The sequence below is a fragment of the Culicoides brevitarsis genome, unplaced genomic scaffold (genome assembly GCF_036172545.1).
Source record: "Culicoides brevitarsis isolate CSIRO-B50_1 unplaced genomic scaffold, AGI_CSIRO_Cbre_v1 contig_13, whole genome shotgun sequence".
NCBI lineage: Eukaryota > Metazoa > Arthropoda > Insecta > Diptera > Ceratopogonidae > Culicoides > Culicoides brevitarsis.
The window spans coordinates 7378-31948 of record NW_026973397.1 but is presented as its reverse complement, the minus strand read 5'-3'; the positions used below and the strand labels follow the sequence as shown (position 1 = coordinate 31948).

The following is a 24571-nucleotide window of genomic DNA, read 5'->3' as shown; positions in this document are numbered from 1 at the left end:
GATTTTCATTGATATCTGATCGATTTTTGATGAAATAAAAAAAATTACGATTTTATCATATGAGGAGCAAAAATCGTACTTTTTTTCTCAAGTCACTTTTCAACCAACTTTTGATGGGTTTCAAAGCTAAAAGTTAATAAATATTCATTCTAAAGTTGATTTTCATTGATATCTGATCGATTTTTGATGAAATAAAAAAAAGTACGATTTTATCATATGAGGAGCAAAAATCGTACTTTTTTTCTCAAGTCACTTTTCAACCAACTTTTGATGGGTTTCAAAGCTAAAAGTTAATAAATATTCATTCTAAAGTTGATTTTCATTGATATCTGATCGATTTTTGATGAAATAAAAAAAAGTACGATTTTATCATATGAGGAGCAAAAATCGTACTTTTTTTCTCAAGTCACTTTTCAACCAACTTTTGATGGGTTTCAAAGCTAAAAGTTAATAAATATTCATTCTAAAGTTGATTTTCATTGATATCTGATCGATTTTTGATGAAATAAAAAAAAGTACGATTTTATCATATGAGGAGCAAAAATCGTACTTTTTTTCTCAAGTCACTTTTCAACCAACTTTTGATGGGTTTCAAAGCTAAAAGTTAATAAATATTCATTCTAAAGTTGATTTTCATTGATATCTGATCGATTTTTGATGAAATAAAAAAAAGTACGATTTTATCATATGAGGAGCAAAAATCGTACTTTTTTTCTCAAGTCACTTTTCAACCAACTTTTGATGGGTTTCAAAGCTAAAAGTTAATAAATATTCATTCTAAAGTTGATTTTCATTGATATCTGATCGATTTTTGATGAAATAAAAAAAAGTACGATTTTATCATATGAGGAGCAAAAATCGTACTTTTTTTCTCAAGTCACTTTTCAACCAACTTTTGATGGGTTTCAAAGCTAAAAGTTAATAAATATTCATTCTAAAGTTGATTTTCATTGATATCTGATCGATTTTTGATGAAATAAAAAAAAGTACGATTTTATCATATGAGGAGCAAAAATCGTACTTTTTTTCTCAAGTCACTTTTCAACCAACTTTTGATGGGTTTCAAAGCTAAAAGTTAATAAATATTCATTCTAAAGTTGATTTTCATTGATATCTGATCGATTTTTGATGAAATAAAAAAAAGTACGATTTTATCATATGAGGAGCAAAAATCGTACTTTTTTTCTCAAGTCACTTTTCAACCAACTTTTGATGGGTTTCAAAGCTAAAAGTTAATAAATATTCATTCTAAAGTTGATTTTCATTGATATCTGATCGATTTTTGATGAAATAAAAAAAAGTACGATTTTATCATATGAGGAGCAAAAATCGTACTTTTTTTCTCAAGTCACTTTTCAACCAACTTTTGATGGGTTTCAAAGCTAAAAGTTAATAAATATTCATTCTAAAGTTGATTTTCATTGATATCTGATCGATTTTTGATGAAATAAAAAAAAGTACGATTTTATCATATGAGGAGCAAAAATCGTACTTTTTTTCTCAAGTCACTTTTCAACCAACTTTTGATGGGTTTCAAAGCTAAAAGTTAATAAATATTCATTCTAAAGTTGATTTTCATTGATATCTGATCGATTTTTGATGAAATAAAAAAAAGTACGATTTTATCATATGAGGAGCAAAAATCGTACTTTTTTTCTCAAGTCACTTTTCAACCAACTTTTGATGGGTTTCAAAGCTAAAAGTTAATAAATATTCATTCTAAAGTTGATTTTCATTGATATCTGATCGATTTTTGATCAAATAAAAAAAAGTACGATTTTATCATATGAGGAGCAAAAATCGTACTTTTTTTCTCAAGTCACTTTTCAACCAACTTTTGATGGGTTTCAAAGCTAAAAGTTAATAAATATTCATTCTAAAGTTGATTTTCATGCATATCTTTTTGAAGAAATAAAAAAAAACGATTTTTCAAGAAAAAAAAAAAAATCAACAAAATTTATTTTTTTTCATTAAATTTCTCAAACAATTGATCAGCAAGATTTCGTATTTCTTCGTAACTCTCACAATGCTTCAATAAATTCTCGGAAATGGCTTCTTCTCCGTGATAAGCTCCCGCAATAGCGCATGCCATCGCTGCAATTGTGTCAGTATCGCCTCCCAAATTGATCGCAAACTCCAAAGTGTTGCGAAAACCGTTCTTTTCTGCATCCATCGGGGTCTTGTGACTCCGCAAGAAGCAATAAATCGCCGTTGGCACCGAAAATAACGCATTTAGCGAATGTCCCAACTTATCAACGACTGTCTCAACTTCTGGCGGCTCCGCTCTTTCGAGTAATTTTTTCATTTCCGTGAGTTGCGTTTGGAATTCCTTCTTGTTTTCCGTCATCCCGTCGTCCTCTGCTGTTTCAATTTCCCTCATTTTCTGCAAAAGTTCGTCCGTGAAGCGAAAAACGTCGAGAGGATTCTCTTTTGGATGCAAATAAATCGCTTGTTGAACGGCAAACGCTTGAAGCAAAGCGCCGTAAATGCCGAATTTGTGCGTGTGAGTGACTTTGGTGGCTTCGCGAACGAGCGACGTCAAGTTTTGCAAGTCGTTGTGCGAGAAAAGGGCAGCAGGAGCAACTCGCATGCCGCCTCCGTTGCCGTAAGAGCCTGTGCCGAAATATTGATTCTTCGCGGGAAGAGTTACGTCTTCAAAGTTGGATTTTCGGAGTTTTTCGAAGATTTTTGTGACGCCGTTTCCGTAACCACGTGATGGTTCCCTGAAGTACTCGGCGGTGAAATTTTTCGCCAAAGCCTTTTGCGAATATCCGTTGATAAGGGTTTGGGTAAAAACTTTCGTCATCGCTGTGTCGTCGGAGTATTTTTTGAAAGGAGCCTGAAATTAAAAGAAAAAATTTAAATTTTATTTTTTTTTATTTTTATTTTCAGGCCGCATCAATTTTTTTTTGCACGAATAATTTTCTCTCAAAAAATATTTTCTTGCAAAAAAAAATTATTAAAAAAATATGAAAAATAAAAAAAAATTATTTAAAAAAAAATAGAAAATGGAGAAAAATAAAAAATCAAATTTAAAATTATTTTTTCTCTCTAATTTCGAAAATATGGAAAAAATAAAACAATTTTAAAAAAAATTGGAAAATACGAAAAAAAAATAATTTAAAAAAAAAAATTCTCAATTAAAAAATAATAAAATCAATTTTGAAAAATTTTTTTCTCTCAAAAAAACAAAAATCGAAAATATGAAAAATTAAAAAAAATAATTTTGAAAAAAAAATTTTCTCTCAAAAAAAATTTCGAAATTATGAAAAATTAAAAAAAATATTGAAAATAGAGAAAAATAAAAAAATCAATTTTAAAATATTTTTTTCTCTCATATTGATTCTTCGCGGGAAGAGTTACGTCTTCAAAGTTGGATTTTCGGAGTTTTTCGAAAAATTTTTCGAAAATATGGAAAAAAAGAAACAATTTAAAAAAATTTGCAAAATACGAAAAAGTAAAAAGAATAATTAAAAAAAAAAATTATTTCGCAATTAAAAAATAATAAAATCAAATTTAAAATATTTTTTTCTCTCAAAAAAAATTTCGATAATAAGGAAAAAATAAAAAAAAATAATTTTTTAAAATTTTTTTCACTCAAAAAATTTTTTCGAAAATGTAAAAAACAAATAATTTTAAAAAGTTTTTTTTTTTCTCAAAAAAAAATTCGAAATATGGAAATAAAAATTAATTTTAAAAAATTTGGAGCGGCCTTATTTTTTAAAAATGTAAAAATTGCCTAAAATTGAATAAATATTCATTCTAAAGTTGATTTTTTTCTCAAATTTTCCGAATTTTTCGTTAATTTTCAAAATTTAAAAAAAAATATTTCCAAATTTTGCTTTGGGTGAAAATTTGAATTAGCATGATGACAAATTGCAAAATCATTTTCATTCGTCTCACTCCAGTTTTCGTCCGGAAAAAAAATCCGCGACTTACGATCGTCGAGTTTTTGTGCCGTCGGACTGTCGTAAAATGCCGAATTAGCAGATTTGCAAGTCGCTTCGAAAAACAGTCACCAAAACAAGAATCCTCAATGGACGAAAAGAGTAAAAACCTCATGAAATGGACACAAAAGAAATAAATTTAGATTATTTCAAGCATCAGGTGAGTGCGGCATCCGTGTGGCGCGTGCAATTTCGCGTCAATGGCACTTTTTCACTCGTTTCTTCCCTTTTGCTACATTGCAGTCTATACATTTGTTGGCCATCATAAAGCAACTTTCATCAATTGAGGATCAATACGAAGCGATAATCTACATTTTGTCGGCAATTAATGCCTATTTGAAGAACATTTTCACATATAATGACCGCGAAATACTGAAGACAAAAATTTACAGCAACCCAGAACTCGTGAAAGGTCACGTAAATGATGTACTGAAAGCAATTAAAGGTGACGACGAAAAAGTAGAGCAAGCGAAGCTCGACTCAATTGTACCAAAAGTCAAGAATTTGAAGAGTTTACTGCACTTTCCCTACTACATCCGGAGCACTTCGTCCCAAATTAGTCGTCCGAAGGCGACAACAACGACGTGCAAAGTATTATATAAAATCACCAATCGATTTCTCGCGACAAAAAATCTCGAAGACTACTCGTACAAGGAGATAATTCGTTGGACCGCGGGCATAAATCGCGTCAACAAGCTAAAATCCAACCTCAAAGTACGGGTTTTGGTGCGAAAAACGGTCATCCCGCGCGGAATTAAACGTTCAGTGAGCCTTTCGGCAGCCGACGACAGTGTTAAACTTCGTAAAATTACCGCAAGCAAAGTTACTGCGCGTTCCCAATCGACTAACGTGCGGCACGAAAGTCCGCCAAATCCCGAATTTGTCGATAGCATCGACTACGACGAACTGATTCTCAATCCGGAGCTCGAAAAGAAGCTCGTACGGCAACCGATAGCGGTGAATCACAAAGAAGCGAGCAAATCTCCCAAAGCAAGGCGTTTGTCGAAGGACTCAAATACAGGAAAAGTGAATAATAGCGTGAATAGTGTCGTGATGGGCGATTTAGACGATGAAAAGTTGGAAGAGATGGAAAGTGAAGAGGATGACGAGGAACCAAAGGCTTCCGTGAGTGACCCAAATGCGAAAAAACCCGCGAAAAAGAGGAAAACTTATCCGTGTATCTTCTGTAAAAAGAGGTGAATATTTATTTTTTGGGTCGATTTTAATGAAATTCAATAGTTTTGTTTAAATTTTTTAAATTTTCTTGAAAAAAATAATTTTTTAATATTTTTTCATAATTTAATTCATTTTATAATATTTTTTTTCAAATTAATTTAATTTTTAAGAATTATTATTTTTTTAAATTCCAAAAATTTAAATTTTTAATTAAAAAAATATTTTAAATAAATTTATATTTTTTTAAATTTTTTTTCTATGATTTTTAGTTTAAATGAGGGATTAAAAATCAGATAAATTTTTTTTTAAATTAAATAAAAAAAAATTAAATTAATTTTTTTATTAATCGAATTTTTTAAAAATATTTTTCAAATAAATTACAATTTCAAGTAAATTAAATTTCATAAATTACTTATTTTTTTTTAAAAGACAAATTTTCTTTAATTTTTATTTTATCGAATTTTGTTTATTTAAAAAAAAATCCAATGATATTTCTATATCAAAATTAAATAAAAAAAAAATAAAATTTTTATTTATTTTTAGTTTTGTTCAAATAATAAAATAAAGAATTTAAATAATTTAAATAAGATAATTTTATAACTTTAAACATTTTATCAATATTTTAATATATTTTTCTTATACCAAAGAAGACTTAATTTAATTAAATTTTTATAAATGAATTTTTTTTTTTTTTTAATTAATTTGTTATTAAAATTTTTTTAAAAAATTTTAAAATAAAAAGTAAAAATTTAAAATTTTTTTTTATGATTTTTCATTTAAATAAGATATTTTTATTTATTTTTAAATTTAAAAAATAAATTAAATTAAAATAATTTTTTTAATAAAAAAAATAATTATTTTTTTAAATCAAAACTTTAAATTAATTAAAATTTTAATTCAATGAATTTTAATAATTTTTTTAATTTTTTTTTATTTTATTTATTCATTCGTTTTTTTTAATTTTTATTGAATAAAACTATTGAATTTCCTTTAAATCAACATTAAATTTTAAATAATTTAAAAAAATTTTTTTGAACCAAAAATTCGTATTTTAGCTACCGTTCACGCAAATCCCTGATGCTCCATTTTCAACATCATCCTGGCTTATGTCCGGATTGCGGAGTGCAAATTGGATTTTCGCCAGCTGTAAGTCGAATTTATCTCAAAAACCATCAAAATTTTAAAAAATTTATTTTTGTACAGGAAATTGTGGAACACAATCGTCAATTTCACATCAAAGAACGTCCAATTATTTGCGAGGAGTGCGGCGAGTCATTTACGCGCAATCAACAATACCAAGTTCATCTACAGTGCCATCAAAAAGCGAAGGATAAGGAAGATGTGGCAGGTAATTTTGCTTTTTTGAATTTATTTCGCACAAATTTTAACTGAAAAAATTATTTTTAGTGCCGAAACACGTCTGTTCCGAATGCGGGGCGATCTTTGTGAATCAAAAAGGACTCGAAAAGCATATTATGGAGACGGAACACAAGCAGGATAAACGTCTCTGTGAGATTTGTGGCGTAGATTTTGATACAAATACAAGGTACGAACATAAAATTTTTCAAAATTAAAAAATATTTTTTAAAAAATTATTTTTTTAGATTGTTACAGCATGTTCGCCGTGTTCATCGACCAAAATCCTTCTCGTGTACTCATTGTTCAAAGCAGTTCACGTAAGCTCCAATCAAATTTTTGCTCAAAAAATGTTTTAAAATAATTTTTCTTTGAATTTTTAGATTGAAATGCAATTTGGACCGCCATATAAAGTCCCTTCACTCGAATAACCCATCCAAATTGGTGTGTGAGCATTGCGGCAATGAATATACCAATCAAAATACGTTGAATGAACATATGGAAATGGCTCATAAAAAGGTAAAAATTATTTAAAAATTAAAATTTTATGAGTTTTTAATGGGAAATTTTCGATTTTTAGTCTAAAATTTGGAAGTGCAATGTTTGTGATAAGACTTTCTTCATAAAACGACTTTTAAAAGTGCATGAAATTGTTCACTCTGAATATCGCCCGTTTCAGTGTACGCAATGTGATCAGGTAAGATTACATTTTCTTAACTTTTTATCGTTTTTCAAACCAATTAATTGAAGAAAAATCAAATCACGTGGTTAAATTTTTGAAATTTGCATTGGGATAATTTTTTTTAATGTGTATTGGGTCGAAATTCTTATTTTATTTTGGGCAAAAAATATAAAATTTGCAATAAAATATTCTTATTTTCGCAAAAAATCACGAAATTTAGCAAAAAATTTCAAAATGTGCATTGGGAAAAAAATTTTTAATGTGCATTGGGTCATAATTTCAATTTTATTTTGGGCAAAAAATATAAAATTTGCAATGAAATATTCTTCAAAAGTTTAATTTTGACAAAAAATCTTAAAATTTAGGTTTGGGTCAATTTTGTTATTGGGACTTTTTTATTTTAGGCAAAAATTGGGCTTAATTTTTTAATATTCGTTTTGAGAGAAATTTAAGAATTTTCAATAAAATTTTTTTCTAATTTTTCATTGGGATTAAATTAAAATTGCCTATTGGGTTAAAATTTCAATATTTGCTTTTAAAAAAAAAATTTATATTTTCATTGGGCAAAAAATAAGAAAAATTTCAAAATCTACAATAAGAATTTATTTTTTGAGTATTTTTTATTTTGAAAAAACAGAAAAAAATTGCATTGAGAGACAATTTCAATCTGTTCATTGGGAAAAAATTAATAGAAAAAAAATTTAAAATGTGCAATGGGATTTTTTTTTAAATTTTCAATAGGAAAAAATTAAGAATTTTTATTTGAAAAAGATTCAAAATACGCTTTAGGACAAAATTTCAAAATGTGCATTGGGCTTAAATTATTTTTTAATATAAATTTTTTTTTTAAATTTCAGTGCTATAAACGTCGTTCCCATTTGGATCGCCATATTCACTTTTCGCACAACAAGAACGGCAAAGTAACCCGCGACTCGACCCAAACGCTCCAAAATGGCGAAAAAGTCCCCAAAAAGAAGAAAACTCCCGAGGAAATCGCCCTGAAGAAAGCACTGAAAGCCGAAGCAGCAAGTCACGCAGCAGCTGGCGTACCTGCGCCAATCCCAAACAGCAATCCGCAAGCGACGTACCATAATGCCACAAACGCCATGCATCCCACCTTCGACTATAACATGCAACCGTATGGCAATGCGCAAACAGCTGCAGGCGCTTCCCCCATGGATTACAACGCCATGCCGCAGCATCATGTTCAGCAAACGCCGGTGCCGCCGCCGCAGCAGCAACAACAAGACCCCAATGCCATGTACTACAACGATCAGATGATCAAGTACGAGAATACGCAACCATATCCGAGTCAGCAGCAGCAACAGCCGGGCACGAATTATCATCATCAGCAACAAACGGACTTTACGAATCAGTATTACATGCAACAGCCACAAGCGCCTCAGCAACCCGACATGACAGGCAGTTGGAATAACATGCAAATGTACAATAATGGCTCAGCGCCATCTGCCGACGCGATGAATTACTATGGGCACAATGCGGCGGAGCATCATCCGCAGCAGCAGCAACCGCAATCGCATCATCATCCGGAGCAAAAACATCAGCAGCCGAACCATTTGATGAACATCCCGAACACCGACTTGTTCTACGGACAGGAAAACATGTGGAATCATCAACCAGATCCGTCACAAAATCAAAATCATCCGCATCATCATCCGCATCCGCAAGTCGGAAATACCTACAATAACATTGGGAACATCCTAACGAATCTCGAACTGATCGGCAACAATAGCAATTTTGAGAATAATTTTGATATTGTCACGTCGCAAGGCATGGGACATCCTCCCGGCGTGCCTACTGACGATCCAACGCAGCAAACACAACAACAACAACAAATGCAGCAATCGGGCATGACGGACTATCAAATGTTCGACTATGCCCCGGGCTTCATGAAAGCCCCGTTTGAGTAAATTTGAGTTTTCTTATTTTTTTTTTGTTTGTTAAAAGAATTTTTCTTATTATATAAAAAATTATATATATCATCACACATTCTCTGCGGAGATACTCTACGTCAGTTCCTTTACTTTTCAGAAAAGTAGAGGAGAAAATATTAGATTTTAATAAAAAAAAAATATTTGAAATGAAGAAAAAAAATGAAGTTAAAACAATACTCTAAATATAAATTATAAATATAGAAAAGAGAAAAACAGAATGTGAAATGCTTTTCCAAAATATTTATAAAAATATATTTAATATAATATATAATATAGCCTGGAATCACATTAAACACTTTTTCGAGTCTTTTTCTTTATATTCGAATCCCTTTAAAATCAATTTTCCCCAAAATTCAAATAATTACCTTGTAATAAGGTCCCTCGAGTCGATTCAAGTTATTTTTAATGACAAGCGGTTGCAAGTTTTCTTCAAATTCAAATGGAAGTCCGCAACAATCGCCGGCTAAAACGCCCAATATTGAGCCTAATAAATGTCACTTTAACTAATTTTGTTTCCAACAATTGACAATTGTAACAAATTTTACCTCTGAATTTAGATTTTAGTAAATTTGCTTCGATTCGCTGCATGTTTTCAAAGATTAAAGAATTAACCACGAAAATTATTTGAATGATTATTGACGAAAACAGTAAAAATTTTACTTTGCAGACAATCATGTGTCTTGTTTACGATTGAAATTCACATGTATATGTGAGTACTTAACCGGTATTGTATAGATATGAAAGTTTTTTATTGTGTTGACTGTTGAAATTTTTTATGTCACTTAATGTCTTTTATGTCTTTAAATTTTTAAAAAGTTTTTTAATATTTTTGCAAAAAAATTATTTTAAAATTGATCGATTTTATCCAATTTTTTTTTACAAGTGAAAATATTTTTTAGAAAAATTTGTTCTAATTTACAATTAAATATTTTTTTAATAATTATCTTTTTATTTTCTCTTTAAAGTAAATAAAATCTTGTTTGGATGAAAATTTTGATATTTTTGTACGAGATGCTTTCTTAATTTTCAATACTCCATCGTGGAATTTTTTGGAGTATCGTATTTTGACAATTGCCATATCTTTTATTCCTCGTTCTACTGCTTGAGTGTAACAGCAAAATATAGTTTCGCAATAAGTATCTCAGTAGTTCATTAAAGTGCATTAAGTTCATGTTAGCTCTGTTTTTGTAGTCAAAAAAGATATAGATAAAGAGTTCCTGTTGCCGCCGTTATTTTTGTTGGTTGCCGCCGTATAATACAAAACTCCTTGCCTCGACACATAACCTCTACTGCTTGTTGGTGACCTCGAAAAAGCCGACTTAAGTCTTTATATTCGGAAGCAATTACTGGATGATGGTTGTTGTATTCAGATTTTGGATGGATTTCTTTAGACCGAAGTGCTTATGCAAATCCCCTTCTTTCAAAAAGAAAGGCTTTGACTCTTTTTTGAAAAAGTTTTTGAGCATCATAAGATATCAATTGCCGATTATTTATAATTTATAGATAAAAATATTCTTCGTTTTGTAAGTACTGTAGATTTTGCTATGATGACAATTATTTCCATTTATGAGTCTTTGAGCTGAAAATAGTAAAAAGGTCTTTTATACTTCGCAGCTTACAAAATTTTTAAAAAATCCATTCCTTTGATAGATAATCTAAAAAAATTTTTTTTTTGTTTTCTAAACCTGAAAATTTTATAAAAAAAAAATTACCTCTTTCATTTTTCTTATTTCACACTTTTTAGTACCTCCATTTTTATAACATTTTCGTAAATATTTTTTTCTTCAAATTTTATTATTATTTTCATTCATGCATCGATGTGTGTGTCAGTATTTAACCAAAATAAACTTACGCAAACATGAAATCCACACATCTGATAAGAAAAACCTGAAAAACAATAAAATCCCATTAGATTCTTTCCAAAAATCAATTTAAATCGCCATCTTCCATTCACAAAAAACTCATTTTATGCGGAAATTTCTCGTCAGTTGGTACATTTTTGCATTTCTCATGATGTTCTGGCTGTGGGACTCGGAATCCGTGAGATTTGAGCCGCCGGATTTTACACACCAGCAATTGCAGAATATCAAAGCAGTTTTATTCAACATTAGCGGATTTTTGTTTTATAAATTTTTATTGAGAAAAATTGTATTTTTATTAGATGAAAATTAATTTTTTAAGTTTTTAAAAAAAAATTTTAAGCCAATAAAGTATTTTTTGAGTGTCATTTATGATAAAAAAAATTGTTTTAAGGACTTTTATCCTTTTTTCGAGCCAAAATTTAAAAAAATTATTTCATTTCACGTTTGTTATGACATTTCGATTGTCACTTGTTGACAGCTGATTCTTCAAAACAAAAACAACAAACGAAAAATTAATTCAACAAATTTCGTAAAAATTGAATTTTAACATTTTTTTAACGCTTCGTTGCTCACTGAAGTCTGTCTGACGTAATAAATAAGTAAAATTTTTGATGCTTACCCGATTTCGCAGCTGTAAAATTGTACTATGGACAGTCAAGTAAGTGAAAACAGTTTTATCGCCAAATCAACACGAAAATGACGTCAAAATTTTTTTACAGCCCCCTTTCGATGGATATTTGATCGATATTGTCGACAACGATTGGCGCCTCGACGAGTTGCCAAACGACCAAATTCAGGTCCCATCGGAGAAATTGCCCGATCCTGAAGCTGATTCCGCTGATGCGCATCTCACCTTAACGGAGCAGGAGCAAAAATGGAATGATCTTGCCTTGTCTTCGGTTATTCCGGACTTGGCGGTGAACGATCAAACTGTAAATTCATAAAAAAATTTAAAAAAATATAAAAATTAAAGACTAAAAAAATAGAAAAATTAAAAAAATGAACACAAATCGAAATTTACATTCAACAAAAGTGCTTACAGAATTCGCGCGTGACTTTGACGATGAAGAAGACACGGGAATTCTCTCGCAATTCGTAAATAAAATTAGTAATATTGTAAATACCAATTATAATACCTTGAGTGCGTATCCAAGTACATCGACAAATGTAGGGAGTAACACTGAAAATGCAAATCCAGCAGATTCGGTAGCTTCGCCGACTAAAGAACAGGCAGAAAATGTGAAAGAAAGCCCAGTGACAAGTAAACAACCTGAGAAACCGGATGAATTGCCATTAGATGAAAATGTTGGAAGAACTCCTTTGAACGTCATTCAACGGATAAGCAACTTGATAGCGCAAAAAGATAACGTAAGTTCCATTGAAATTAAATTTTGATCAATTTCAAGCTTAAGTATGCAAAATAATTTCAAATTAAAAATCAAGAAAAAAATTTTTCAGCTTTAATTTTTTAGCAGTTTTGAGTTATAAAATGATTAAAAATGATAAATTAGAGCTCTCTGACAAATTTTTATCCATTTGGAGCAAAATTTGACAAAAATTGCTTTGACACAGTTTTTGACACAGTTTTTTTTGCTCTTGATTTAGTTTTTAAAACAAAACTATGTCAAAGGAAAAATTTTTTTTCAGTTTCAATTTTTTGGCAGTTTTGAGTTATAAAATGATTAAAAATGATAAATTAGAGCCCTCTGACAAATTTTTATCCATTTGGAGCAAAATTTGACAAAAATTGCTTTGACACAGTTTTTGACACAGTTTTTTTGCTCTTGATTTAGTTTTTAAAACAAAACTATGTCAAAGGAAAAATTTTTTTTCAGTTTCAATTTTTTGGCAGTTTTGAGTTATAAAATGATTAAAAATGATAAATTAGAGCTCTCTGACAAATTTTTATCCATTTGGAGCAAAATTTGACAAAAATTGCTTTGACACAGTTTTTGACACAGTTTTTTTGCTCTTGATTTAGTTTTTAAAACAAAACTATGTCAAAGGAAAAATTTTTTTTCAGTTTCAATTTTTTGGCAGTTTTGAGTTATAAAATGATTAAAAATGATAAATTAGAGCTCTCTGACAAATTTTTATCCATTTGGAGCAAAATTTGACAAAAATTGCTTTGACACAGTTTTTGACATAGTTTTTTTGCTCTTGATTTAGTTTTTAAAACAAAACTATGTCAAAGGAAAAATTTTTTTTCAGTTTCAATTTTTTGGCAGTTTTGAGTTATAAAATGATTAAAAATGATAAATTAGAGCCCTCTGACAAATTTTTATCCATTTGGAGCAAAATTTGACAAAAATTGCTTTGACACAGTTTTTTTGCTCTTGATTTAGTTTTTAAAACAAAACTATGTCAAAGGAAAAATTTTTTTTCAGTTTCAATTTTTTGGCAGTTTTGAGTTATAAAATGATTAAAAATGATAAATTAGAGCTCTCTGACAAATTTTTATCCATTTGGAGCAAAATTTGACAAAAATTGCTTTGACACAGTTTTTGACACAGTTTTTTTGCTCTTGATTTAGTTTTTAAAACAAAACTATGTCAAAGGAAAAATTTTTTTTCAGTTTCAATTTTTTGGCAGTTTTGAGTTATAAAATGATTAAAAATGATAAATTAGAGCTCTCTGACAAATTTTTATCCATTTGGAGCAAAATTTGACAAAAATTGCTTTGACACAGTTTTTGACACAGTTTTTTTGCTCTTGATTTAGTTTTTAAAACAAAACTATGTCAAAGGAAAAAATTTTTTTCAGTTTCAATTTTTTGGCAGTTTTGAGTTATAAAATGATTAAAAATGATAAATTAGAGCTCTCTGACAAATTTTTATCCATTTGGAGCAAAATTTGACAAAAATTGCTTTGACACAGTTTTTGACACAGTTTTTTTGCTCTTGATTTAGTTTTTAAAACAAAACTATGTCAAAGGAAAAATTTTTTTTCAGTTTCAATTTTTTGGCAGTTTTGAGTTATAAAATGATTAAAAATGATAAATTAGAGCTCTCTGACAAATTTTTATCCATTTGGAGCAAAATTTGACAAAAATTGCTTTGACACAGTTTTTGACACAGTTTTTTTGCTCTTGATTTAGTTTTTAAAACAAAACTATGTCAAAGGAAAAATTTTTTTTCAGTTTCAATTTTTTGGCAGTTTTGAGTTATAAAATGATTAAAAATGATAAATTAGAGCTCTCTGACAAATTTTTATCCATTTGGAGCAAAATTTGACAAAAATTGCTTTGACACAGTTTTTTTGCTCTTGATTTAGTTTTTAAAACAAAACTATGTCAAAGGAAAATTTTTTTTTCAGTTTCAATTTTTTGGCAGTTTTGAGTTATAAAATGATTAAAAATGATAAATTAGAGCTCTCTGACAAATTTTTATCCATTTGGAGCAAAATTTGACAAAAATTGCTTTGACTCAGTTTTTGACACAGTTTTTTTGCTCTTGATTTAGTTTTTAAAACAAAACTATGTCAAAGGAAAATTTTTTTTCAGTTTCAATTTTTTGGCAGTTTTGAGTTATAAAATGATTAAAAATGATAAATTAGAGCTCTCTGACAAATTTTTATCCATTTGGAGCAAAATTTGACAAAAATTGCTTTGACACAGTTTTTGACACAGTTTTTTTGCTCTTGATTTAGTTTTTAAAACAAAACTATGTCAAAGGAAAAATTTTTTTTTCAGTTTGAATTTTTTGGCAGTTTTGAGTTATAAAATGATTAAAAATGATAAATTAGAGCTCTCTGACAAATTTTTATCCATTTGGAGCAAAATTTGACAAAAATTGCTTTGACACAGTTTTTGACACAGTTTTTTTGCTCTTGATTTAGTTTTTAAAACAAAACTATGTCAAAGGAAAATTTTTTTTCAGTTTCAATTTTTTGGCAGTTTTGAGTTATAAAATGATTAAAAATGATAAATTAGAGCTCTCTGACAAATTTTTATCCATTTGGAGCAAAATTTGACAAAAATTGCTTTGACACAGTTTTTGACACAGTTTTTTTGCTCTTGATTTAGTTTTTAAAACAAAACTATGTCAAAGGAAAATTTTTTTTCAGTTTCAATTTTTTGGCAGTTTTGAGTTATAAAATGATTAAAAATGATAAATTAGAGCTCTCTGACAAATTTTTATCCATTTGGAGCAAAATTTGACAAAAATTGCTTTGACACAGTTTTTGACACAGTTTTTTTGCTCTTGATTTAGTTTTTAAAACAAAACTATGTCAAAGGAAAATTTTTTTTCAGTTTCAATTTTTTGGCAGTTTTGAGTTATAAAATGATTAAAAATGATAAATTAGAGCTCTCTGACAAATTTTTATCCATTTGGAGCAAAATTTGACAAAAATTGCTTTGACACAGTTTTTGACACAGTTTTTTTGCTCTTGATTTAGTTTTTAAAACAAAACTATGTCAAAGGAAAAATTTTTTTTCAGGTTCAATTTTTTGGCAGTTTTGAGTTATAAAATGATTAAAAATGATAAATTAGAGCTCTCTGACAAATTTTTATCCATTTGGAAAAAAATTTGACAAAAATTGCTTTGACACAGTTTTTTTGACACTTGTTTTTTTGCTAAAACTTGACTATGTCAAAGGAAAAAATTTTTTTCAGTTTCTTTTTTTTTGCAGTTTTTAGTTATAAAATGATTAAAAATCATAAATTAGAGCTCTCTGACAAATTTTTATCCATTTGGAGCAAGATTTGACAAAAATGGCTTTGACACAGTTTTTGACACAGTTTTTTTGCTCTTGGATGCGAAACTATGTCAAAGGAAAAATTTTTTTCAGTTTCAATTTTTTGGCAGTTTTGAGCTATAAAACGATTAAAAATGATAAATTAGAGCTCTCTGACAAATTTTTATCCATTTGGAGCAAAATTTGACAAAAAATGCTTTGACACAGTTTTTGAACGTTTTTTTGGAATTATTTTTAAAACAAAACTATGAAATTTTTTTCATTTCAAGCTTTTGCAAGTTTTGAGTTAGGATGGAAAATTTTTATCCATTTGGAGCAAAATTTGTCGACCAGTTTTTGATTTTTTTGAATCTTTAGTTTTTAAAACAACTATGCGAAGGACCGAATTTTTTGGCATTATTTTGAATGTTACGAGTGTTGATAAACTTTCCGTCCATTTGGAATATTGACGCTTGTGATCGGTCGAAATTTTTTGCCTTTTGTGAACAAAACGTCGGAAAAATTTTGGCGCAACCAATTTTGATTTTTCTGCAAATTTTGGGCGATTTGAAGGTTGTACGGTTGCTCGAAAGTCGTTTTGAGTTATTTAAAATCTCCCGACATCACGGCCGACCTAAAATCCGATCTTCAAGCCTTGCAAGCGGATTTAGCGACAAAATTCAGTGCATCCAATTTGTCAGGAGCATCTTCACAAACTTTTTTTCTCGTGAAACGGGAATTTCCGACACCGCAAAATTCACCGTTTTATCATTATAAATTGTTGAATTTTGGGGTGTCGACAGTTGATGCTGATCGGGAAATATTTTGCTCGAGGAAAGACTTCACTTTTATGACAACGAGTTTTTCTTAAAACAAAATGTCAAATGGAAAATTCGTCGTTGTACAACTCGAGGGGATTTTGAAATGAATTTTTTTCGAGTGCGGAGCGAAATGAACTTTTTGCGAAAAACGAGGAACAGCTGTTGGCGCAACTCTTACGTAAGTTTTAAAAGATTTTTCATTTTCGGAAATTTTTTGAAAGTTTTTTTTAAAAAATTAATTTTTTGATTTTTGAAATTAAATTTTCATATAAAATTTTTAATTTTTTAAAAGAAAAAATTTTTAAATAATTTTTTTTTATTTTTCATGAAACTTTTTTTTGACAAATTTTGAAAGTAACTTTTCATATAAAATTTTTAATTTTTGTAAATAAATTGATTTTAAAAATTTTTTTTTAAATTTTCCTAATTTTTTTTAATTTTTTGACTTTTGAAAGTATTTTTTCATATAAAATTTTTAATTTTTTAAAAGAAAAATTTTTTAAATATTTTTTTTTAAATTTTTCGTGAAACTTTTTTTCTTAAAAAATTAATTTTTTGACTTTTGAAAGTAACTTTTCATATAAAATTTTTAATTTTTTATAAGAAAAATTTTTTAAATAATTTTTTTTTAATTTTTTATTAAACTTTTTTTCTTGAAAAATTTTTTTGACTTTTGAAAGTAACTTTTCATATTTTTTAATTTTTTAAATTTTTTTAATAATTTTTTTAAAATTTTTTATTAAACTTTTTTTCTTGAAAAATTAATTTTTTGAGTTTTGAAAGTAACTTCTCATACAAAATTTTTAATTTTTTAAAAGAAAAATTTTTTTAATAATTTTTTTTAAATTTATTATTAAACTTTTTTTCTTGAAAAATTAATTTTTTGACTTTTGAAAGTATTTTTTCATATAAAATTTTTAATTTTTTAAAAGAAAAATTTTTTAAATTTTCATGAAACTTTTTTTCTTAAAAAATTAATTTTTTGACTTTTGAAAGTAACTTTTCACTTAAAATTTTTAATTTTTTGAACAATTTTTTTTAAATTTAAATTTTTCTCAATTTTTTTTAGGCAAAGAACACCTCGACGCCGCAACATGGTCGAAAATCCTCATCCAAATAAGCGTTCGTGTCGCCAACCAAATTCGTCCCGAAACCGTTTGCTTCGATTCCATGGATATCCGCAACTTTATCAACATCAAAAAAATTTCCGCAGGCACTCCAAGCGACAGTTGCATCATCGGGGGCGTCGTTTTCAGCAAAAATGTCACACACAAAGACATGGCAACTCACATCGAGAAACCCCGGATCCTCCTCTTACAATGCCCGATCTTATATCAACGCGTCGAAGGCAAATTCGTCACTTTGGACAACTTGATGATGCAAGAAAGGGAAAGTTTGCGCAACGTTACGCTCCGCATCCAAAGCTGGGGTCCAAATATCGTCTTGGTTCACAAAAGTGTCGCGGGAATCGCGCAAGAAATGCTCCGCGACAAAGGAATAACGCTCGTGCTCGACGTAAAAATGTCAATTTTGGAACGACTGGCGCGAACTTTTCAATGTGACATCGTGACGTCGATCGATTCGAACATCAAACACCCGAAATTGGGCGTTTGCGACGCTTTTTACCGCAAAACGTACTCCGACACGAACGGAATTTCGAAATCTTTGATGTTTTTCGAGAAGCGATACGAAAATTCACGTGGTTGTTGCGTTCTTTTGCGAGGAGCTCCGATTGCGGAACTCACAAAAATCAAAAAAGTCGTGTCGACGATGATTTTCGCGCGTTACAATTGGAAACGAGAGATTTCTTTCCTCGTAAATGAGTTTGCGAGACCTCCATCGCCCAAACACAAGTACTTTGAGTCCCCAAAAAGCCCGGATTCGGAAGGAAAAGGCATCGAAACGCATCTGGATGAGGCGAAAAACGACCGAGAATTCATAAAATCGCAGAAAAATATCACCGGAAGTGCCGTGGAAGACTTTTCAGACCCCCTGAGAGCAGATTTGACACCAAATTTGGACGACTCCAGTTCAAAACTTCACTTGGAAGTGCAAACCACGTACGATAATCGCCTCAGAAATGCTCTTTCTTCGACAATTTTGTCAATAAGTCCTCATATGACCTTCCCTCTGCCCTATTTAGAGACCGAAATCGGCAGAAATTGCGAATTGCGACAACGTTTCCCCGATGAACTTTTTTATTCGAAGCAATGGTCAACGACTCCGGTGCGAGAAAATGTCGTCGAAATCGTGGATGACGAAGAAAATTTGGTAATTTTGAAGCCGCCGCATGAATATGTGACACATCAAGTGACAGCCCCAGCAGAAAGTAAAGAAGAACAAGATTTACTCGCGAATTTCCGGATGAAAGGCGGTCGATATCCAAAGCGGATGACTATGAGGATCATCAATAAGAAGTCAAATCATGGAATTCGAGGCACGGGAACGTCAATTGAGGATCACATTTACAAAGACGCGCTGGATTTGGAGAATCATCAACGACTTCCGGTGCTTTTTTACAGTTTTTACAGTTCGGCAAAGGCCACATCGTCTTTTTGTTACCTTCCCTATATGCTGGAGATGCATTTTTATGGGCAGAATGACATCATGTTCGGGCTTTTTTTGCAGAAATATTGCTTCAGGAGTCCCTGTATTTGTCCGTCGTGTAATTTGCCGATGATTGATCATGTGAGACGTTATGTGCATTCCATGGGATGTGTGCAGATTAAGATTCGAGAAGATAAAAGATATGAGGGAAGTGATAAAATTATGATGACGTCTTTTTGCACGATTTGTAATGAAACGACGCCGACAGTACCGATTTCGGATGATTCGTGGTGTTTGTCACTTGCGAAATATTTGGAGTTGCGGTTTCATGGACATGGGTATCGGAGGAATTATTTGAAGGTAAGATTTTTTTTAATAAAAATTTTTCATAAAATTAAAAAAATTTCAACTTCTATATAAATTTGATAATAATAGTTCACCTAAAGATGTTAGCAAAAAAAATTGATGAAAAAAAATTTAAGTCAAAATCCTCTTATTATGAGGGCTCACATACCGATTTTTCAAAATTAAGCTAGATCACGGTTCTCCGTCTCAAAATGAAGGTTTTGATGTTAGAAACAACTTTTGTTTTGGACTTTTTCTAAATTTTGCGTTTTCGATGTACAGGAGCCATTTAAAGATGTTAGCAAAAAAAATTGATGAAAAAAAATTTAAGTCAAAATCCTCTTATTATGAGGGCTCACATACCGATTTTTCAAAATTTTTTCAACTATTGATCACGGTTCTCCAGCTCAAATTGAAGGTTTTGATGTTAGAAACAACTTTTGTTTTGGACTTTTTCTAAATTTTGCGTTTTCGATGTACAGGAGCCATTTAAAGATGTTAGCAAAAAAAATTGATGAAAAAAAATTTAAGTCAAAATCCTCTTATTATGAGGGCTCACATACCGATTTTTCAAAATTAAGCTAGATCACGGTTCTCCGTCTCAAAATGAAGGTTTTGATGTTAGAAACAACTTTTGTTTTGGACTTTTTCTAAATTTTGCGTTTTCGATGTACAGGAGCCATTTAAAGATGTTAGCAAAAAAAATTGATGAAAAAAAATTTAAGTCAAAATCCTCTTATTATGAGGGCTCACATACCGATTTTTCAAAATTTTTTCAACTTTTGTAGATCACGGTTCTCCGTCTCAAAATGAAGGTTTTAATGTTAGAAACAACTTTTGTTTTGGACTTTTTCTAAATTTTGCGTTTTCGATGTACAGGAGCCATTTAAAGATGTTAGCAAAAAAAATTGATGAAAAAAAATTTAAGTCAAAATCCTCTTATTATGAGGGCTCACATACCGATTTTTCAAAATTAAGCTAGATCACGGTTCTCCGTCTCAAAATGAAGGTTTTGATGTTAGAAACAACTTTTGTTTTGGACTTTTTCTAAATTTTGCGTTTTCGATGTACAGGAGCCATTTAAAGATGTTAGCAAAAAAAATTGATGAAAAAAAATTTAAGTCAAAATCCTCTTATTATGAGGGCTCACATACCGATTTTTCAAAATTAAGCTAGATCACGGTTCTCCGTCTCAAAATGAAGGTTTTGATGTTAGAAACAACTTTTGTTTTGGACTTTTTCTAAATTTTGCGTTTTCGATGTACAGGAGCCATTTAAAGATGTTAGCAAAAAAAATTGATGAAAAAAAATTTAAGTCAAAATCCTCTTATTATGAGGGCTCACATACCGATTTTTCAAAATTAAGCTAGATCACGGTTCTCCGTCTCAAAATGAAGGTTTTGATGTTAGAAACAACTTTTGTTTTGGACTTTTTCTAAATTTTGCGTTTTCGATGTACAGGAGCCATTTAAAGATGTTAGCAAAAAAAATTGATGAAAAAAAATTTAAGTCAAAATCCTCTTATTATGAGGGCTCACATACCGATTTTTCAAAATTAAGCTAGATCACGGTTCTCCGTCTCAAAATGAAGGTTTTGATGTTAGAAACAACTTTTGTTTTGGACTTTTTCTAAATTTTGCGTTTTCGATGTACAGGAGCCATTTAAAGATGTTAGCAAAAAAAATTGATGAAAAAAAATTTAAGTCAAAATCCTCTTATTATGAGGGCTCACATACCGATTTTTCAAAATTAAGCTAGATCACGGTTCTCCGTCTCAAAATGAAGGTTTTAATGTTAGAAACAACTTTTGTTTTGGACTTTTTCTAAATTTTGCGTTTTCGATGTACAGGAGCCATTTAAAGATGTTAGCAAAAAAAATTGAAATCAAAATCCTCTTATTATGAGGGCTCACATACCGATTTTTCAAAATTAAGCTAGATCACGGTTCTCCGTCTCAAAATGAAGGTTTTGATGTTAGAAACAACTTTTGTTTTGGACTTTTTCTAAATTTTTCGTTTTCGATGTACAGGAGCCATTTAAAGATGTTAGCAAAAAAAATTGATGAAAAAAAATTTAAGTCAAAATCCTCTTATTATGAGGGCTCACATACCGATTTTTCAAAATTAAGCTAGATCACGGTTCTCCGTCTCAAAATGAAGGTTTTGATGTTAGAAACAACTTTTGTTTTGGACTTTTTCTAAATTTTGCGTTTTCGATGTACAGGAGCCATTTAAAGATGTTAGCAAAAAAAATTGATGAAAAAAAATTTAAGTCAAAATCCTCTTATTATGAGGGCTCACATACCGATTTTTCAAAATTAAGCTAGATCACGGTTCTCCGTCTCAAAATGAAGGTTTTGATGTTAGAAACAACTTTTGTTTTGGACTTTTTCTAAATTTTGCGTTTTCGATGTACAGGAGCCATTTAAAGATGTTAGCAAAAAAAATTGATGAAAAAAAATTTAAGTCAAAATCCTCTTATTATGAGGGCTCACATACCGATTTTTCAAAATTAAGCTAGATCACGGTTCTCCGTCTCAAAATGAAGGTTTTGATGTTAGAAACAACTTTTGTTTTGGACTTTTTCTAAATTTTGCGTTTTCGATGTACAGGAGCCATTTAAAGATGTTAGCAAAAAAAATTGATGAAAAAAAATTTAAGTCAAAATCCTCTTATTATGAGGGCTCACATACCGATTTTTCAAAATTAAGCTAGATCACGGTTCTCCGTCTCAAAATGAAGGTTTTGATGTTAGAAACAACTTTTGTTTTGGACTTTTTCTAAATTTTGCGTTTTCGATGTACAGGAGCCATTTAAAGATGTTAGCAAAAAAAATTGATGAAAAAAAATTTAAGTCAAAATCCTCTTATTATGAGGGCTCACATACCGATTTTTCAAAATTAAGCTAGATCACGGTTCTCCGTCTCAAAATGAAGGTTTTGATGTTAGAAACAACTTTTGTTTTGGACTTTTTCTAAATTTTGCGTTTTCGATGTACAGGAGCCATTTAAAGATGTTAGCAAAAAAAATTGATGAAAAAAAATTTAAGTCAAAATCCTCTTATTATGAGGGCTCACATACCGATTTTTCAAAATTAAGCTAGATCACGGTTCTCCGTCTCAAAATGAAGGTTTTGATGTTAGAAACAACTTTTGTTTTGGACTTTTTCTAAATTTTGCGTTTTCGATGTACAGGAGCCATTTAAAGATGTTAGCAAAAAAAATTGATGAAAAAAAATTTAAGTCAAAATCCTCTTATTATGAGGGCTCACATACCGATTTTTCAAAATTAAGCTAGATCACGGTTCTCCGTCTCAAAATGAAGGTTTTGATGTTAGAAACAACTTTTGTTTTGGACTTTTTCTAAATTTTGCGTTTTCGATGTACAGGAGCCATTTAAAGATGTTAGCAAAAAAAATTGATGAAAAAAAATTTAAGTCAAAATCCTCTTATTATGAGGGCTCACATACCGATTTTTCAAAATTAAGCTAGATCACGGTTCTCCGTCTCAAAATGAAGGTTTTGATGTTAGAAACAACTTTTGTTTTGGACTTTTTCTAAATTTTGCGTTTTCGATGTACAGGAGCCATTTAAAGATGTTAGCAAAAAAAATTGATGAAAAAAAATTTAAGTCAAAATCCTCTTATTATGAGGGCTCACATACCGATTTTTCAAAATTAAGCTAGATCACGGTTCTCCGTCTCAAAATGAAGGTTTTGATGTTAGAAACAACTTTTGTTTTGGACTTTTTCTAAATTTTGCGTTTTCGATGTACAGGAGCCATTTAAAGATGTTAGCAAAAAAAATTGATGAAAAAAAATTTAAGTCAAATCCTCTTATTATGAGGGCTCACATACCGATTTTTCAAAATTAAGCTAGATCACGGTTCTCCGTCTCAAAATGAAGGTTTTGATGTTAGAAAAAAATTTTGTTTTGATGTTTTTCTAAATTTTGCGTTTTCGATGTACAGGAGCCATTTAAAGATGTTAGCAAAAAAAATTGATGAAAAAAAATTTAAGTCAAAATCCTCTTATTATGAGGGCTCACATACCGATTTTTCAAAATTAAGCTAGATCACGGTTCTCCGTCTCAAAATGAAGGTTTTGATGTTAGAAACAACTTTTGTTTTGGACTTTTTCTAAATTTTGCGTTTTCGATGTACAGGAGCCATTTAAAGATGTTAGCAAAAAAAATTGATGAAAAAAAATTTAAGTCAAAATCCTCTTATTATGAGGGCTCACATACCGATTTTTCAAAATTAAGCTAGATCACGGTTCTCCGTCTCAAAATGAAGGTTTTAATGTTAGAAACAACTTTTGTTTTGGACTTTTTCTAAATTTTGCGTTTTCGATGTACAGGAGCCATTTAAAGATGTTAGCAAAAAAAATTTAAAAAAAAATTTAAGTCAAAATCCTCTTATTATGAGGGCTCACATACCGATTTTTCAAAATTAAGCTAGATCACGGTTCTCCGTCTCAAAATGAAGGTTTTGATGTTAGAAACAACTTTTGTTTTGGACTTTTTCTAAATTTTGCGTTTTCGATGTACAGGAGCCATTTAAAGATGTTAGCAAAAAAAATTGATGAAAAAAAATTTAAGTCAAAATCCTCTTATTATGAGGGCTCACATACCGATTTTTCAAAATTAAGCTAGATCACGGTTCTCCGTCTCAAAATGAAGGTTTTGATGTTAGAAACAACTTTTGTTTTGGACTTTTTCTAAATTTTGCGTTTTCGATGTACAGGAGCCATTTAAAGATGTTAGCAAAAAAAATTGATGAAAAAAAAATTTAAGTCAAAATCCTCTTATTATGAGGGCTCACATACCGATTTTTCAAAATTAAGCTAGATCACGGTTCTCCGTCTCAAAATGAAGGTTTTGATGTTAGAAACAACTTTTGTTTTGGACTTTTTCTAAATTTTGCGTTTTCGATGTACAGGAGCCATTTAAAGATGTTAGCAAAAAAAATTGATGAAAAAAAATTTAAGTCAAAATCCTCTTATTATGAGGGCTCACATACCGATTTTTCAAAATTAAGCTAGATCACGGTTCTCCGTCTCAAAATGAAGGTTTTGATGTTAGAAACAACTTTTGTTTTGGACTTTTTCTAAATTTTGCGTTTTCGATGTACAGGAGCCATTTAAAGATGTTAGCAAAAAAAATTGATGAAAAAAAATTTAAGTCAAAATCCTCTTATTATGAGG

The 24571-nt window shown here is 29.9% G+C and overlaps 4 protein-coding genes across 4 annotated transcripts; 3 read left to right on the top strand and 1 right to left on the bottom strand.

Annotated features, from left to right (window-relative positions):
* Positions 1-1957: 1957 nt before the first annotated feature.
* Positions 1958-9826, bottom strand: LOC134836310 (ADP-ribosylhydrolase ARH3-like). Its single transcript, XM_063851527.1, has 3 exons — positions 9662-9826; positions 9482-9600; positions 1958-2839 (listed from the first exon to the last, which is right to left on the bottom strand). Exons 1-3 carry the CDS (start codon positions 9789-9791, stop codon positions 1958-1960), a joined length of 1131 nt encoding a protein of 376 aa, XP_063707597.1. The 5' UTR covers positions 9792-9826.
* On the top strand, positions 3999-9092 carry LOC134836307 (uncharacterized). The gene is made up of 9 exons (XM_063851525.1): positions 3999-4107; positions 4191-5143; positions 6179-6269; positions 6327-6471; positions 6531-6669; positions 6728-6799; positions 6863-6998; positions 7060-7176; positions 8019-9092. Exons 1-9 carry the CDS (start codon positions 4066-4068, stop codon positions 9090-9092), a joined length of 2769 nt encoding a protein of 922 aa, XP_063707595.1. The 5' UTR covers positions 3999-4065.
* A 1661-nt stretch (positions 9827-11487) lies between the features above and the next one.
* LOC134836306 (anaphase-promoting complex subunit 13-like) lies at positions 11488-12340 on the top strand. Its single transcript, XM_063851524.1, has 2 exons — positions 11488-11636; positions 11698-12340. Exons 1-2 carry the CDS (start codon positions 11625-11627, stop codon positions 11920-11922), a joined length of 237 nt encoding a protein of 78 aa, XP_063707594.1. The 5' UTR covers positions 11488-11624; the 3' UTR covers positions 11923-12340.
* On the top strand, positions 11978-19384 carry LOC134836309 (putative 1-phosphatidylinositol 3-phosphate 5-kinase; the record flags this gene model as incomplete). The annotated part of the gene is made up of 3 exons (XM_063851526.1): positions 11978-12346; positions 15947-15962; positions 17547-19384. Coding segments are annotated over exons 1-3 (2223 nt in total), but the record flags the coding sequence as incomplete, so codon positions are not given.
* Positions 19385-24571: the final 5187 nt, after the last annotated feature.